The 15,861-nt window shown below is 46.4% G+C and overlaps 2 protein-coding genes across 3 annotated transcripts; one reads left to right on the plus strand and one right to left on the minus strand.

The window, feature by feature from the left end:
- Window positions 1–697: 697 nt before the first annotated feature.
- Window positions 698–4,711, plus strand: LOC116947457 (uncharacterized). The gene is made up of 4 exons (XM_032963220.2): window positions 698–1,236; window positions 2,377–2,470; window positions 3,568–3,650; window positions 4,133–4,711. The coding sequence occupies exons 1-4, from the start codon at window positions 874–876 to the stop codon at window positions 4,577–4,579; spliced, it is 987 nt and encodes a 328-aa protein (XP_032819111.1). The 5' UTR covers window positions 698–873; the 3' UTR covers window positions 4,580–4,711.
- A 1,520-nt stretch (window positions 4,712–6,231) lies between these two features.
- Window positions 6,232–14,637, minus strand: NAA10 (N-alpha-acetyltransferase 10, NatA catalytic subunit). Of its 2 annotated transcripts, none has more exons than XM_032963221.2 (8): window positions 14,422–14,637; window positions 12,910–13,008; window positions 11,601–11,659; window positions 10,465–10,522; window positions 9,916–10,031; window positions 9,160–9,204; window positions 8,344–8,428; window positions 6,232–7,088 (listed from the first exon to the last, which is right to left on the minus strand). In XM_032963221.2, exons 1-8 carry the CDS (start codon window positions 14,440–14,442, stop codon window positions 6,870–6,872), a joined length of 702 nt encoding a protein of 233 aa, XP_032819112.1. In that variant the 5' UTR covers window positions 14,443–14,637; the 3' UTR covers window positions 6,232–6,869. The 2 variants fall into 2 exon arrangements, with proteins under 2 accessions (XP_032819112.1, XP_032819113.1); XM_032963222.2 differs by having other exon boundaries at window positions 10,465–10,510; window positions 14,422–14,636.
- Between the last annotated feature and the right edge of the window lie 1,224 nt (window positions 14,638–15,861).

Below are 15,861 nucleotides of genomic sequence, written 5' to 3' on the forward strand. Positions count from 1 at the left end.
GCCTAATTAATTATAATGAGAGGGTGTGGGAGGTGGTGGGGGTGGATTACAATCCCCTTTGTCCTAGACGGTGTGCGTCGTCGGTGAGCGGTGCACGGAAGTTGAATCAATCGTGTGCTCTTCAAATTGGTGGTGACGCTCTGACTGCGGTCTTCATCACACTCTTGAGTCCGGCTGCTGATGTCTATGCAGAGCAACTACGAGTTCACATTCTCGTGGTCAAGCCCAGACGACGGTGATTTGAAATTGTGATTGCGGTGATTAAATAGTACCGATTAGTAGTGCTCTAATCTGCTGCTGTGAATCCTTCTTTCGTGAAAGAAGAAGAAGTCGCGCTTGATGAACCACTGTCCGTGCAAGTGTCACGCGTTCTACCGTTTGCCGTTGACGGTCTCCAATTGATTAAAAGAAGCGACTTCACCCACGCAGATGGCATCTGTGATGCGTTCTTCATTCATCACCATGAAGATAGACACGGGGGGGGTGGGGCAGGGGAATAATGAAGGACGTTTGGTGACATTTGTAATATATTAAAAAAAAGTAATTTTAAATCAGGGTACACATCACCACCACTTTACCGACGCTCGATGCACCGTAACACGATGCACGCCCGTTGCTAATTGATCCACGTGCGTTTAATTGCTTGATCAGGCGCGCAGCTCACGCGCGCGCGCCCTTGATGATATTTAAGGGGATGATCTCGCAACGCAGAGATCCGTGGCGCGCATTGCGAAATACGGTCGCGCTGTGGCGTGTCGTCTGGCCACCACCACTCGCCACTGCTATCACAGAGCACGATTGTGCTCGACGTGCACGTCACGCGCTTTTAATCGGTGACATTTCTCTTAAATTGTGCTGCGCGTGCTAATCACAATGGTGGGCTTCCCCAAAGACATCACCGACCCTGAGAACGTTCAGCCTCTGAAGACCACCGCCGCTGCTAAAACCGGCACCGGCAATCCGGGACCGGCGCAGGCCCTCGACAACCTGCGGAAGGCGACCAAGCCGCCCAACACGTTGACCATGGCCGTTGATGCCGTGCGGGAGCTCGCCGGACGCAGAGGGGTCTCCGTGATTGCCATCCGCTCCCATGTCGTCAGTTCTCACCCGGACGTGGACCAGGTCCGGCTAAAGCGACTGCTCAAGAACGCCCTCGCTAAAGGCTTGGCCACGGGAGTTCTGGTGCGCCCTAATGGGGTCGCCCCGGAGATCTCGCCGGCTGTCGGTCGCTACAAGGTGGGCAGAGGTGGTGGCGGTGGTGGTGCGGTGTGTGTGTGGCATGCTCGGTTTGGGTGGTTCTCGACAGTCATTGTTTTGGCTGCTATTTTTTTTGTCGTCCGTAGATTTGGACCAACGGCTGCAATTTCGCATTCGTTGAATTTTATTCCAACCCAGAGATCCTGGGCCCAACATTGCTCCGATTTAAATGTACGAAATAATTAAAGTTAATATTTTAACCCAATTGGCCCATCTTGAAGCGTATCAACTCGTAAGTAACTGCAAGCGAATACAAAAATAAAATAAGCGGACGCTGGACGCATGACGTAATTTATTCTCGCTCACTGCTTTACCCTTAAACATTGAGCAAATGAGTTCAGAAAGGCCTTTTAGATCATTCCAAGTTACCGTATGGCTTTGTTTTCATGTTGGCAGATTCCATACGATATTCGACAAAGACTAATGCATGAGATAATTTCGCTTAAAAAAATCTCTGCGCGTAGCCCCTACGACATTGCAACGTACCCACGGATGATTTGTCTCGGGTGAGGTTTGTGGCCGGGGTTGGTTGGTGTTGCGATGTGCCTGGCCGGGTGGCGGAAAGGCAGGCGCTTGAATGTTTAAACCCGAGGTTGATGCCGAAGTTCTTGAGGTGGATGGCTAATGTCCTAGATTTTTGTTTCTTTGAGTTTGTAGGGTGATACCTGAGGTGTGGGATACGTAGGCAGTGGCTTGGTAGACGCGCGCTACAAAGGGCAGCGTAAAATGTAAGCGGCAATTGTGGTAAAAAAAATCTAACTCTGTAGCGCACCTTTTTAATATACAAGGGGTTATTGGTTTGGAAATGAGCATGGAAAGTAAGTTTGCCACACTATTTAAACTAAAGTGACCAACTTTTAAAAGTATTCTGGTTGCAAGACGTATCCGTTCTCTACGCATGGTACTATGGGTCGTACGTTCCCAGCCTTGCACGACCACCCTCCATACTAGGGATGGGGGGGCTGAGCTATATTTTGGAATGGTCCTGATGTGGGTTTTGCCTTGCCCAAGCTTAGGTGACCCCCCCCCCCCCCCCCGATCACAGAATGCAGTTCCATCTACCCTAAACACACTTTACTGTTGTCTCTCCCTCCTTGTCCTCCCCTAACCCACCACCAGCTCGGGAAGCCGGTTGCAACAAACGCCAAGAAGCTGAAGTTGAAGGCTGCTGTAGTTGACAATGTGGAAGAGGCCCTCGTGGAGGCCCGACCAGGCGAGTGGGCCTTGGGCCAGGAGGGGGAGGGCTGTTGTCCTGGGAATCTGCTTGGCATTTTTTTTTAGCTGCCAGCATTCAATGCAGATGTTTAGGTTTTGCCGTGGGTAGGCGCAGTGCTGCTACAAATACATCGGAGAGGCGCTCGGGTGCAGTGCTCGTGTAGGGGAGGTGGGAATGTGAACAGGGAAGACTTTTTTTTTATTCCTTGCAAATAGGGTCCATGTTTTAAAGCAATTAACTTTTTTTTACCAGGTAAGGCTCACCTGAGTTGTATATCTTTTTAGAAGCAACCGGGCCACAATTGATACTTCTACGAAGTGGCTTGTTGCCTATTCCGCTTTAAGCATGTTTCTAAACTGTGGCAAGTGGTAAACTGGAGGACCGGAAGAAATCTACGCGATCATGGGGAGAACATGCAAACTCCAAATATACAGGCGTTGGGTCTGATTAGAACCCACTACCTCCTGCATACCAGGCGAGGTAGTTGACATCTCGCCTTCATTGGTTAATACTTTTTTCAGAGCCGGCCTTTTGGGAGTGTAAGAGAATTTAAGGACAAGAATTGGTCCTTAAGTTTGCAGACACCAAAAAATGGACAGGTTGGCATTAGGTTTGCTAGCAACGAGAACTTTTTGAAGACAGCCTCCCTAGAAAAAAACACACCAGGAAGCTGGATCTTGGCACACTGTTGGGGTGCAAAAACCTAGGAGTTCCTTTATCTGAAGTGTGCTTAGAATACTGCAACGGCTTCCTCTGCAATGAACCGTCGAGTCTCTCACGCTCCAGCGTTAAAATTCGAATCGCGTATGGAACCCTTTTCTTCTTTCAGGCCAAGTGCAATGCTCGCACACACCAGTGCGTTAACATAACACAGTACTTGATGGCATTGTGTGCACTGACTTAACCATAAAACGATGGTGTGACTTGGTGTGAACGGCTGACCATGCCTCTTGGCTTAAAAGGCATTCTCTTTTTAATGAAAATTAAATCTTGGTTGGCTAGTTTTCAGTCGCTGTAATGAATGACTAACTTTCATGTACTTTGCGGCTACTTGCATACGACAAACCCGTTGCAACTGTTCTTGTAACTTTCAGTCGCCACCAAAAAGGCGACGGCTCCGAAGGCTCCGAAGGCGGGAAAAGCTTCAGCAGCTGTGACAGTCGACGCATCCACCAAGGTGAGCTGATGGAGCGGGAGTTGCGATTTGTATTTAATCGGCAGCTTAAATAGCTAGGGCACACTCCACTTTCAAGACGGTACCATATTCATTAATGTTGACGTTTACAGTACGTTACGGTGGGCTCCCAAATGTACATACCAGTTGGGGGGGGGGGGGGCTATCCAGCTTATTCTCTAGTGTAACGGCGTATGCAGTAGTTTGGAATTGTGGACTCGGCCCGCTAATGGGAAACGTGCACTTTTGACCATTTTCCTTAACCAATGACAAGCTGTCCATGTACACTTGTATAATTTGGGCAAGGGCCTCGCGCCATGCGGATGTGGGTTGACTTCAATGCGGATGGGCGATTGCACGGCGTGAACCTGGAGCGTAGTATAATGCAATGGATTTTGCTGCACTGCTATGTTCTGTGTTAAATAAATGTGGCCTTCGTGCATACAATGGGGATGAAGCCTTACTGATTGTCTCCTTTATTTCAGCGTGCAAAAAAACAAAAGGTCGACTTGGAACTCGAAGCCGCCACCGCCTCTTCAACCAACACAACCAAATTGAAACCCGCCAAGCCGAAGAATACAACAGTCGAGAAGAAGAAGGTCGTGAGAAACCGCAACTCCCTGGGCATTCTGACGCTTGGCTCCAAAAACGCGGGCAAGGCGGTGCAATTAAATGCCAAGGCACCTCGAGCCAAGAAGACGACTGCAAGGCAAGGAGCCAAGGTTTTGCCTGCGGTTGTGGAGGCTGATGGTGATGATGAGAGCCATGGCACGAAAGATGCGAAAGTGCCCAAGAAGACCAAAACCAAGGTAGTGAAAACTGCAGTGGTAAAGTTTAACGCTGAGGCTAAGGATAAAAAGCCCAGGGCTGTTGCCTCCAAAAAGGAAACTGCAGCAAAAAAAACAAAAGCTGAACAGAAGCCGGTGGCCTGAGCAACAGGAGCCAGTGCTTGATGTTCGGTGAATTTCAACGCGTGTAGTTTTTAATTGCACTAAAACATGGTTGGTATCCAGATCTTAATTTTGTAATTGTTTATTTTGACTTTAATAAAAACTTCAACTTTTTACTGCTGCTCTGGAACGCTTGTAAGATGGTAAATGATACATTTCAATATTGTGAACCCGTCCTGTAACCTAAAGCAGAAAATTCAGCATGGAAACCGAGGCACTTAAAGGTGTGCCCAGGCTGACCCTCTTGCACGCAGTGGGGTGGTCAAAGCAATGCTGGAAGGTCGTGCTGTCTGAGAACACCTGGGTGTTACTTTCTAGGACAATGCTAGACTTACCTTTTATCAAACACGGTATAGCCAAAAATCTGTTCGATAGTTTAACTTTGGACATTTGGAAGCTCAAACTGGGCCCAAAAGTCAACTTCGTCCTTAAGTGGAATTTGGATGTTTAATAAATCGTGCGCTGAACTGTAAATCACTTTCCAAACGAACCTGGGTAGCAAATCCATATCAGATTTGCATTTACAGATACATGTGGTGCAAGTTGGAAGACTGTCTTCATGTGAAAGCCCTAACTCGAATCTTAAAACTTGGCCTTTTGTCTGGAAGTCTTCATATGGCAACCATCCCATTCCAAGGTTTTAATTGCATTTACATCCATGAAATAAAGATGTAATCTCATTGGATTTGCAGTACTCGTGGGATCTCCAAAAAACTAATAGCCAATCAAAGTGCTGATTTTACAATGGTTATTTCGAGTTGTACAATGTTAATTTGCTTTGAAACATGTTTTAGGGTTGGGGGGGGTGGGCGAGTCAACAGCTGTTTCAAGATGCAAATACTTGCCCCCTGTAATTTGCAAACAGTGTTTGAATGCACGACTTGAACCCCTTGAATGCAATGATACATTAAATGCTTCAGTGGTTGAGGGAAATTTGACGCGTTGCAAAAACAAGGCTACTTTCTATGCTAGAAATACCCAACCATAGTTTATATACTGCTCTAAAAACGAGATTTATAATAAAACTCTTAGATGGTAAGGCCATTTCTTTCTTGTCTAGGAAGGAACAAAGGTTATAGCCCTCGTACTGCTGCTAGTGATTTGTGCTACAGTTAAGCAAATGTGACAGGTTCATATCGTATGAAACGATGCAGAGCCCACTGCACATGGGAGGTCTAGATTCCATGAACAATATAGGTATCAGCAATGTAGTGGCAGTAACAAACCTCAATTACAATGACTAAAATTATGGTGCATTTGTCCATGTGAAAATGAACTGAGGCAATGGGTAAGGCCCAAGTTCAAATAGAGGGCAGGTATGGGACTACACAAAGGGCTAAGTTTAGATTAATGGCATTCTGGACAAGTGGGTAGAAGGATAAGCACACATTGCCCAAGTGAATTCAGTACTGTTTACAGGAACTTCAACCTCCAAAAGAAAGTTCTGATTTTAAATAGCTTCAAGAATAAAATCCCACACGCATTTGCTTGCAATAACTAAAGTTAAGAATTTAGTGAAAGGCTTGAGAAAAGCCGTATTTCTTGAGTTGCCAAAAACGTACATTTAAAACTCGAGCCCATTTGCCATCCCCATCACTCAACACCCATGAAGTGGCTTTCCACATTGACCAAAATCTCTTCCTTCACACGTTTATTCCAGCAGGTACTGCACAACAGCCCATTTGCCATATCAAGCTTGTCACGAAGGGAGGGGACAACCACAGGACCTGCAAAACTTTGGGACAGTTTACTCAAGAGCAGTACAGGAAAATTATTGCGAGTTTTCACAAGCTGATTTACAGGTGGGGAACATTTTCCTTAAAGGCCAAATTGGATTACAAAACCCGTTGGGAAAGCCAAGCATGAGCACTCACCTGCAAGAGACCCTCCTTGCAGTGAAAGGAACAAGTCAAAATTAGAAAGTCTTGCCTGGTCAAATATTCCCCTCCAGTACTAGATTGTCACAAATAACATGCTTGCTGTGATGGATAAATATCGTTCTTGATGTTTTTTGGGGTTGTACCGCGGTGCTATTCCTCACATAGTCCGATGTTTCACACCACGTGCCAGAAGCTTCTTCAGGAACTAAACTCGATAAAACAAAATCGGCAGGGGGGCCACTAGTGGGCCCCATGAGTTCCCCACCCCTGTGGTGGACAACACTCGCAAGCGGCCGTGCCTCGAATCCAGAACAGACCAGACACGCTGAGGGAAAGGGGGGGGGGGCCTGCACAAAGGACGGCCGATGGAAGGACCGGGGTGGAGGGGGTCTTCACGAGGCCGAGTCGGACGCCTCGGAGCTGTCCTTGAGGTCCGTGCTGCACGTGGCCTCGCTCACGTCCTTGCTGTCGCCGCCGCTGCAGTCGTCGGCGCCTTCGCGGGCGCCGCGGCGCCCAGCCGCGGAGGAGGCCTTGGACTCCGCCAGCCCCAACGGCGTCGGCGGCGCCATCAGCGCCTGAGGGGTATGGCTCTTGATGTTCAGCCTGCGCAGCTGTACGACGAGTACAGGTAAAGAGGTACGAGGTAAGTGACGAATAATAGTGGTGTTTGTTTATTGTCACTGAGAGCAGATGGTGATGCTTGGTTATTGGTCAAACTCAAAGACACTGAGCTTTACAGACAGCTAATGTTCATTTTTGTATTTTATTTTACAGTTAATAGACCCGCAGTATAACCGGGGCGGCCTGCCAGATTCAAACCATAAACTTCTGCAACAAGTGGTGAGCGCTCTACCGCTGGGCCATAATTTTCCGAGAAGCCACGCAGTTAGGGAGCAGTATTTCCGAGAGGGGAACAAGACCGAGAATTATACGAAATAAGCCAATTGTGACATTTTTATTTGGGCGCATTGGGGTGAATAAAAACGGGGACGATGATGTAATGAAACATCCGTGGATCTTCGGCTATTCCAACTGTCATTTAAACAATATTATTTATTACAAATGTGTAAACACATAAGGGACTGCAAGAGGAAAATCCTCAAAAGCAGATAAATAAGTGCTTTAATATAGTCGAACGACTTGTCAGATGAAATAATTGTGCTCACTTCCCATTGGCCATCTCTCACATGGACAGCTGACGTATTGAGCACGCAATCTGATTGGGGGGGGTGGGGCCATGATGAAACACCCAAATGAGATTGACGGAGAGATTAATTTGGACAAGCCTGGAAAATGTGAATTGTAAACGAGGGGTCAGTTGGAAGAGTGTTCGAGGAAAACGAAGGGGATTGGTGGAGAGACAGAGAAAGTTCTAGAAGGGTGAAGAAGACTACTAAACTTTTTTTATTTATTTTACCAGATAAGGCCCACTCAGCTATGTAGCTCTTTCAGAAGCAACCTGACCACAAATGGTAGCTCAACGAAGTGGCTTATCACGTGGAAACTTCTAGCGGCCAAACACTCTAGCATGGTTGGCTATGTACGGTGAGAAACAAGTTTAACGTACATGTTTATAAATGTGGAGGGAAAAACCGGAGGACCCGGAAAAAAAATCTACGCGACCATGGGGAGAACATGCAAACTCCAAATATACAGCAGGCGTCAGGGTAGGGATTCAAACCTACGACTTCCTGTAGTTAACAGGAGCCGATGAAGGGAGTTGGCGACAACGTAATGGAGTGATTGGCAGAAGCTGGCATGCATGCTGCGGGTTGTACGCATTGAAGAGAAATACAGAACGACTTATGAGGTTTACCCGACTGGAAACGAGCAACTGTCACAGCGTTGGGGCAAAGGCTCTCTCACCTCATCACCCATCTGTGCCAAGTCTCTCTTCATGGCGTAAGCATCTTCCCCATCGGCATAGTATTTGGGCTCCACTTCGCTGACTCTGCCGTGACCAGGGGGGGGGGGGCGGGGAAGAGGTGGGAGAGATGGAACGTTGACACAACCTGCCGGCAACCACGTAGGCACAAATCATCGTAAGCCCGTTTTTGCAAGAGGAAGTGAACAATAAGCCATCGGCCATTCGTGGCTGTGTTCCTCCAACACATTTAAAGGAAACTAATGAACTAAAAAGCAATATATTTATTCAAACTTGAGTGTTACACTGGTGGAAAGCAAAATATTGTTTGCACCTAACATCTCACTTTAAAGATAGAGTTATCATCATTACAATCAGTAATGCTACGTCCACAACTGGATGAAGGCCTCCCATTGGCAGCACCATCCCCCATAGTTTTAACTTACAAAAGTTCCATCTGCGCATTTGCTGATCTCATGATTCCATCTCCCCGGTGGCCATCATTCCACGACGGTCAACGTTTCGTCCATCGACCGTCGTTCCTTATAGCGTCATGTCCTGCTCCGAGCAAACTTTCATTGGGCTCGGGGCAGGACACTTTGCAAACGTCTTTAATCAAATCCTGCAGTTTATTTTCCACGGTTTTTATAATGAAAATCGGAATTTGATGTGACGATTACCTAAAACTTGTTTACAAGTTTGCAAACGGTAACATGTCCAGCACCTCCGATTAGCACAGTTGACTACGTACGGTGAAAAAGAAGTTCATAATCACCATGCATCAATTTATACCACGAATGTAAAATGGTCCCACTTACTGAAACTTCAGCGTGTTGGAGTAGAGGTGGAGAGCTGCCCGGTTGCTGCAGAGGAAAGCAGAGTGATTTATTTTGTACAATTCTACGCTGACCACGCATTAGCGCCCATGCCGTTACTATGCATATAAAACTAAACTCTTTTTTTTATTTTACCAGGTAAGGCCCACTGAGCTTTATAGCTCTTTTTAAGAAGTGACCTGACCACAAATGATAGCTCAACAAAAGTGGCTTATCATGTGGAAATTTATAGCAACCAAATACTCTAAATGCACGTTTCTGGTGTTGTTGCTTTTCACACTGAACCCATCCACCACCACAATTCCATGAATGACCATGATTAATAATGGCGATTGGATTTAAACAGCAACTGTATGTCTCTCGTTTGGCCTGCCTTATTCGTGTTATCTCTCGCATGTTCTCTTTTGTTCCCTTCATCTCGTTTGTTCCATTAGCCTAATTATCACATTTTGCAAAAAAAATTCCCCAAGAGTAAATAAACAAATCTCACGGGCACAGCTCAATTCAAGGAACCGTGAGAATCAGAATCAATTTTGATGAATGGTTAATTATATGCCTACCAGTAACCACAACAATGTTTTCTGAATGAGAAAAGGAGGACTAAATCATTGTTCATCAGTACGCTACAATGTCAATCACACGCTACTCCAGTGCTAAGAAACCAGTGGGTTCTCTGCGATGGTCATCAATCTGCACAGCGGCATGGCTGCAAAGCCATGGTGTGGCCCGAGCGCTCACCTCTTGCGAACGTGCAGGGACACGTATTTGGCATTGAAGTTCTCGATCATGGCACGCGATGCCTGGTCCATCAGCTTCTGTGCCAGGCCCAGCCGCCGGTGCGAGCGCTTCACCGCCTGACGCCGGGGAAGCAGCAATGGAGACAACACACAAGCTGTTGCTGATGCTGCTGCTACCGATGCAACAACCCTACAACCTTCCCCTTGGAAAATTAGATGGTCAAGGTTCAGAAAGTGCACGCATTAGCTCTGTTCATCCCCCCGATGTAATTTAGACTACTCTTCCCGCAGGCCAGATGTCTTGGTAAATGCGGAAGTACCCACACTTTTTTCCCAACCGCACACAAATTTTGGCGTACCCATTTATACTGCCGTGTGAACATAGGCCGTGGAATTTAAGAAACCTACCCATCGTTTAAACTGCTGTGCCAGTAGATCAAACCAAGAACCTCTGGATTGCAAGCCCATTGTGCATTCTTGAGTAACCGTGGGGCATGGGGTTGTTATAAATCGTGGTGCTGTGAGTCCACTACCCGCCCCCCCCGCTCACCAGGGAGGTGATGTGGCCATGTGGGGCATCATCTGGGTCCTCCTCCCTGCATGAGTTACAAAAAGAGCAGAGCCACCGCACAATTAACACCTTGCATGCAGAAGATCAATACAAGTAAAACACCACCACATAAAAACATCAAAACGCACGTGCGAAGTCTGATTGTTTGGTTAATTATATAGCTACAATTGAAGGAATGATAGAAATTGAATGTGCCTTGTGTTAAAATCAGTCCTGGATTATTTCCACCCCACCCCCCCAAACACCCACGGCCTTGTCCCACAGTCGTGCGTACATGCAGTCATTCGATTCAAGTCCAGACTCAAAATCTGAGCAGGATGTTCCTTTCTCAATATCTTCTGAATTGACAAATTAAGTTCAGCCAAACTCTTTCACTGTACCTCATCTTCACACTCACATGCAGCGTCATCAATTTACAATGTCTCGTTCCTCTTTGCGACTGGTACCTCACCACACAGGCAGCGCAACTTCTACACGGCTTTAACACTTGCCTGTGACATTTCGGAATGCACCAATATACCGTAATTTGTCCAGGAAATATGCAGAGACTCTCACGACTATTTTGTCAGAATGATGCATGAGAAAGGAGTGTTGCATGAGAAAGGAGTGTTTCATGAGTAGTCAGATACTGAAGCACCTGGAAGTAAACCCATACAAAAGATTAGCATCAACATGTCCACATAGATGGGTCACAACCCACTTGTTGTACTGCCATCTCATGGCTACTTCGCAGGCCAGTAGTTTTGGGAGTTTTGGAAATGTGCAAATCCACCAATCCTTGTTTTCAAAGTCCTAGATTACACAACTGCACCACCACCACCGCCGCAAAAAAAACATTTAGCCCGATTTATTTTTCCGTAACATACCCACTGGATTTAAAGGGCCAGTCAGTACTGAAAAGGTTAATTAACAAAGTGATGGGAAATCAGTGAGTCAGTATAATTGGGGTGAGGTCCATTGAGCTAAGAATCGCTTTTTCAATAGCAACCTGCATTATTGCCAAGACTTGTTTCCTGAGTATCAGGTTATGTAACTTCTATACGAACCAAACCACCTATTTCGCGTAAACAAGCAGCAATGACTAAACAAAGGCTCCAAATATAAATATCGCTTACATTTTCGCCAGCACGTAGCCCACAATCTTGCCATTTTCATCCTCGGCCACGTACGAGAGCTACAGTACACACGGATGAAAATGTTAATATTGGCACATTACTCAACATAAAGACCATATATATACCCAATGTGAAGGCCGCATTGGTGTTTATTTTAATAGCATATCCAAAACCAGGCGTGAGTAGTTCAAATGGTGGTCACTGACGTACCTTTATGGAGTCAGAGGGTGTAAATGACCGCCTATGAAAACTGGGTTCTATGCAAGTACATACTAAAGCTTTGCGTTATCCAAAACAGTGACAAATATGCCTGCATTTTTTTACAGTAAACTCTTTGCATGGCTGGCTTGTCATTTGCGTTTAAAATTTGAAACTTTTACAAACGACACCATTCAATTTGCCCACTTGACAATTTATTAGGTCTTTTGATAACAGCTCTCGGCACAATCACAACGTCTGCATTTAATGTAACCTACTTAAATAACCAGAATTTGTGAAACGGTTGAACATTATCACACAACACCTGACACCAAATGAAAATTAGACCGATTTTCTCCAGGTCATCATGGGGCGCTCCAGATAGTACGTCACCTTAAACGTGTGCCTGTGTCAATAGTTATACAAATCGATTAGCCACACTGGAACACACAAGGCGATAAGAATTGCCCCCCTCCCCCCCAATGAACCACATACGAAAAAAGGGCGTGCCTTATCATCTGCAGAGTTGAGTATATGAACCTTATGGTGGGACCCTGGGGTCCCATAAGCCCCTGGCTTTCGCATAAACATGAGATTATAATGTAAACAAAAACGTTGCTCTTTTTCACCAATGGGTTCGAAGGACGGTGGCAAGTGTTGTCTTGTTAAACTATGCCTTTAAAACTGAAAACTACTTACCTGCAGTACCTCTATTTAAAAACACTGACTGCAGACATTGGTAGGTCACAAATAATAATGAAGATGAGAGCAGTTTCACTTTATACATACCGTTATGACAAATAAAGGACTTAAGTCGTATAGGCAGTTTGAGCAGCTTTGGATAAGACTTATGATCCTGCCCATACCCAAGCATGGAGTGCATTCGCTTGTTCAAATCTTCTGCGCATTCGTCCTCGCTGCACTTGGACGACATAACAGAATGATTCGTGCTAGGTGGGTCACAGCGTTTATGTGCGCCGTGGGACGGAGTCGCCAAAAATGTATTAATTACGATTTAGACTTCCGTTTATTCGGGAACCCGTGTTCCCGCCATAAGGTTCATATGTTCGGACGTGACTACTTTTGCTGTGTAACTGCATTATTATGTCACCTGGGGCCAGGAAAGCCCGTGGTAAAAGTAGTACTTCATCTGGTAGTTCTCTGGCAGGCACAGCAGGTTGCAGTGCTGCATGTTCATGAGGTCCTCGGGCTGCAAGCATGAGGTGGGAACAGAGTAAGGCAAATCAGATGATGATGATGTATGTTAAAATTATTTTGCACCGTACGTAGCCAACCGTGTTAATCAGAGGTGCGGGGGAAGAACAAACTAAACACAAAAAAGCAGTTATAAAAAACCGAGTTTGTCAATCGAGATGATTGAAAAGTGCAAAGCTCCAGTGGTTTCCTAATATTGGAAGGAAGAGCGTTCCAGACGGCCACAGAAGCGCGCGATGCGGTGATCACCGTCTTTGTTCGACGGCCAGCAGCAAAGAGCCGCTGCTACTGCGAGGATAAAGCGGAGTTCACGTGATTGGTTGTACTCCTTGACGAGATTAGGTAGTTATTGTGGTTCATTTGTGTCAAGCAAATCAGGTGTCAAGACGGCCGGCCTCGACTCTTGAGATATTTTTAACACGAACTCGGGTTTCGCATTCAGGTTTGTGAATGGCAGTGGTTTACAATAGATTGCCTGTATTGATCATAACCACACAAAAATCAACACCTTGATCAATAACACTGCCTTACATTTTTTTCACAAATTGGCGACGTTTCGGGCAACGACCCTTCTACACAACGCGTAGATCACTGCAAACGCAGTATCTATATAAATACAGACCTTAATCTGTATGTATGTATGTCTCAAAAACCTCTAAGGTACTTCCCGACACGGGAGAAAGCTGACATTTGGTACAGAGTTAGCTTTTAGGACACAAATAGGGAAAACAAATCTGAGATTATTAATTTTAAGGCCCCCAAATCTGATTTTAAGTGCCCCCACAAACACATGTTTGTGCGTGTCATTTAAAAACCGTTCAAAATAAAAGATTGCAGGATTTTTTGTTTCATAGAGCGTTAAACAGCAAATACAATTAAAGCGAGAACCATTGTTCTATTTTTAGTTTTCTTTATATTTCGGATTACAGCGGTTTTTTAACGAAAAAAACACGGATTGTTTGTTCAAATCTGAATAATTCGAAAACGGCAAAATATAAAGAGCTTCCCCTCGGAGTATGAAGTTAATAATGATCTATTTCTAATAAAATACGGAATAGTTTAATTAAAGCGGTTTATGATGGGTACGTCTTTAAATATAACAAGTTGAATCAAGCCGTCAACATTTTTTGTATTTTTGCGGAAATATAAAAATGTTTTGTAGTTAAGTGTCTGATCGTGGATAAAATCATACGAGGTAAATTATTACACTTATTGAAACACCTTTGCCCGGCCAAGGCAGGCTTTATGCACTAGTTCGGAAGTAAGTTGATGCACGAATGACTTTGAAACGCGAGTTTGATTGACAACTCGCAATCAATAACTCGGAATGAATGGATTGAGAAATGAATCGAGAGAACGACTGACTCGGGCCTGGCCGCACGAGGCCCGGCCTCTGGGCAAAGCTCACCCTGGCGTTCCGAATGTTCATGGTGGCGCTTCTCGGGGTCGCGGTGGCAGTGGACAACCCGGCACGCGAAAGAGACGAAACGTCTCACGCACAGAGAGAGGAGGAGAGGGGAGAGAGACGCCGAGGAAGACGCTGCGATGACCGCCCCACGCCGCCTGCTCCTCGACTAGCACCACAGCGGCGCGAAGGACCCCACAAGTGAGGCGGCGTCACGGGGGTGGCCACGGCTGGCGCCTGATTTACTAGCCACGCCCCCTCCACCACCCACCCCACCCCTCCATCACCACCACCCCTCCCCACACCACCACCATCCACCCCTCCACCACCACCACCACCCACCCCTCTCCACACCACCCCCTCCACCACCACCACACCACCACCACCCACCCCACCCCTCCACCACCACCATCCACCCCTCTACCACCACCCACCGTTCCACCACCACCTTCCCCAGTCATCTGGAACCCCTCGAGGTCAGAGTGTTGATGATCCTCCATGGGCCAGTAATGATGGGCAGGGTTTGTGGCTACGCAAGGCGGCTGATTAGGCCAACCCTATAACCACACACACACATGTTGTGGCAGTGACAGCGCGTGTGTTGTCGTTGCTGCTGGTTTGTGTGTCCCGACTGGCCCGGGTGCGTTCTTTCCTGCGTGGCCGTGTGTTAGTTTCGTGATGCTGTCTTTGTGACTCAAAATGTGTGTATGTTGAACTTTTTTCGCACGGTACGTAGCCAACCGTGCTAATCGGAGGTGCGGGTGGAAGAACAACAAACTCAACACAAAAAAAGCAGTTCTAAAGAAATCGGTTTTCAATCAAGATGATTTATAAAAGGCTTGCTCATATCGGAAGAGCGTTCCAGACGGCCGCAGAAGCGCATCTGAAAGCGAGCGATGCGGTGACCGCCGTCTTCGTTGGATGGCCAGCAGCCAAAAGCGGCTACTTCACTCGATGGGTCATATTGCTCCTTGACGAGACGAGCAAAGTAACAAAGCGTCGAACACCTTGGAAGACGACGGCTCTCCAAGACGAACGAGCGGCACTGCAGCACCACTGTGGTCTACTCCGCACGTGTGCGGTGCTGCTGTTGTTATTATTAGTAGCACATGGAGTAGGTGCACGAGCATGGGTAAAGCTACCAAACGTCACGATACAATGCTGTATATACTGCAGTATGTACTGTGTAGTAATGCACAGTATCGTATGGTGCTGTAGACCGCAGCCTGGTATGGCAAAATCGCCCACAATGCGGACCCGCGCCACATCTCGTCAGATCTCATCAGTTAATCAGGTTTGAGCCTGGATAGTGCTTGCGATGATGGGTGACTACTGCTAGTGTAACGCATACGCTACGTTGTGCGTGGCAGCAGAGGGCAGTGTAGCAATATCCATTGTACTGCTGGAAAGTTTAACAGCACATTTATATTCATATTCTTAGTT

Source organism: Petromyzon marinus, chromosome 30 (assembly GCF_048934315.1).
Source record: "Petromyzon marinus isolate PM22_M1 ecotype Great Lakes invasive population chromosome 30, UKy_Petmar_22M1.pri1.0, whole genome shotgun sequence".
Classification (NCBI taxonomy): domain Eukaryota; kingdom Metazoa; phylum Chordata; class Hyperoartia; order Petromyzontiformes; family Petromyzontidae; genus Petromyzon; species Petromyzon marinus.

Coding starts and splice junctions, on each gene's coding strand:
- LOC116947457 (XM_032963220.2), top strand. CDS start 874: ATGGTGGGCTTCCCCAAAGACATCACCGACCCTGAGAACGTTCAGCCT. Junction 1,237..2,376: donor CGGCTGTCGGTCGCTACAAG/GTGGGCAGAGGT, acceptor ACCCACCACCAG/CTCGGGAAGCCGGTTGCAAC. Junction 3,651..4,132: donor CAGTCGACGCATCCACCAAG/GTGAGCTGATGG, acceptor CCTTTATTTCAG/CGTGCAAAAAAACAAAAGGT.
- NAA10 (XM_032963221.2), bottom strand. CDS start 14,442: ATGAACATTCGGAACGCCAGG. Junction 13,009..14,421: donor TGAACATTCGGAACGCCAGG/GTGAGCTTTGCC, acceptor TCATGCTTGCAG/CCCGAGGACCTCATGAACAT. Junction 10,523..11,600: donor GGCTACGTGCTGGCGAAAAT/GTAAGCGATATT, acceptor CTGCTCTTTTTG/TAACTCATGCAGGGAGGAGG.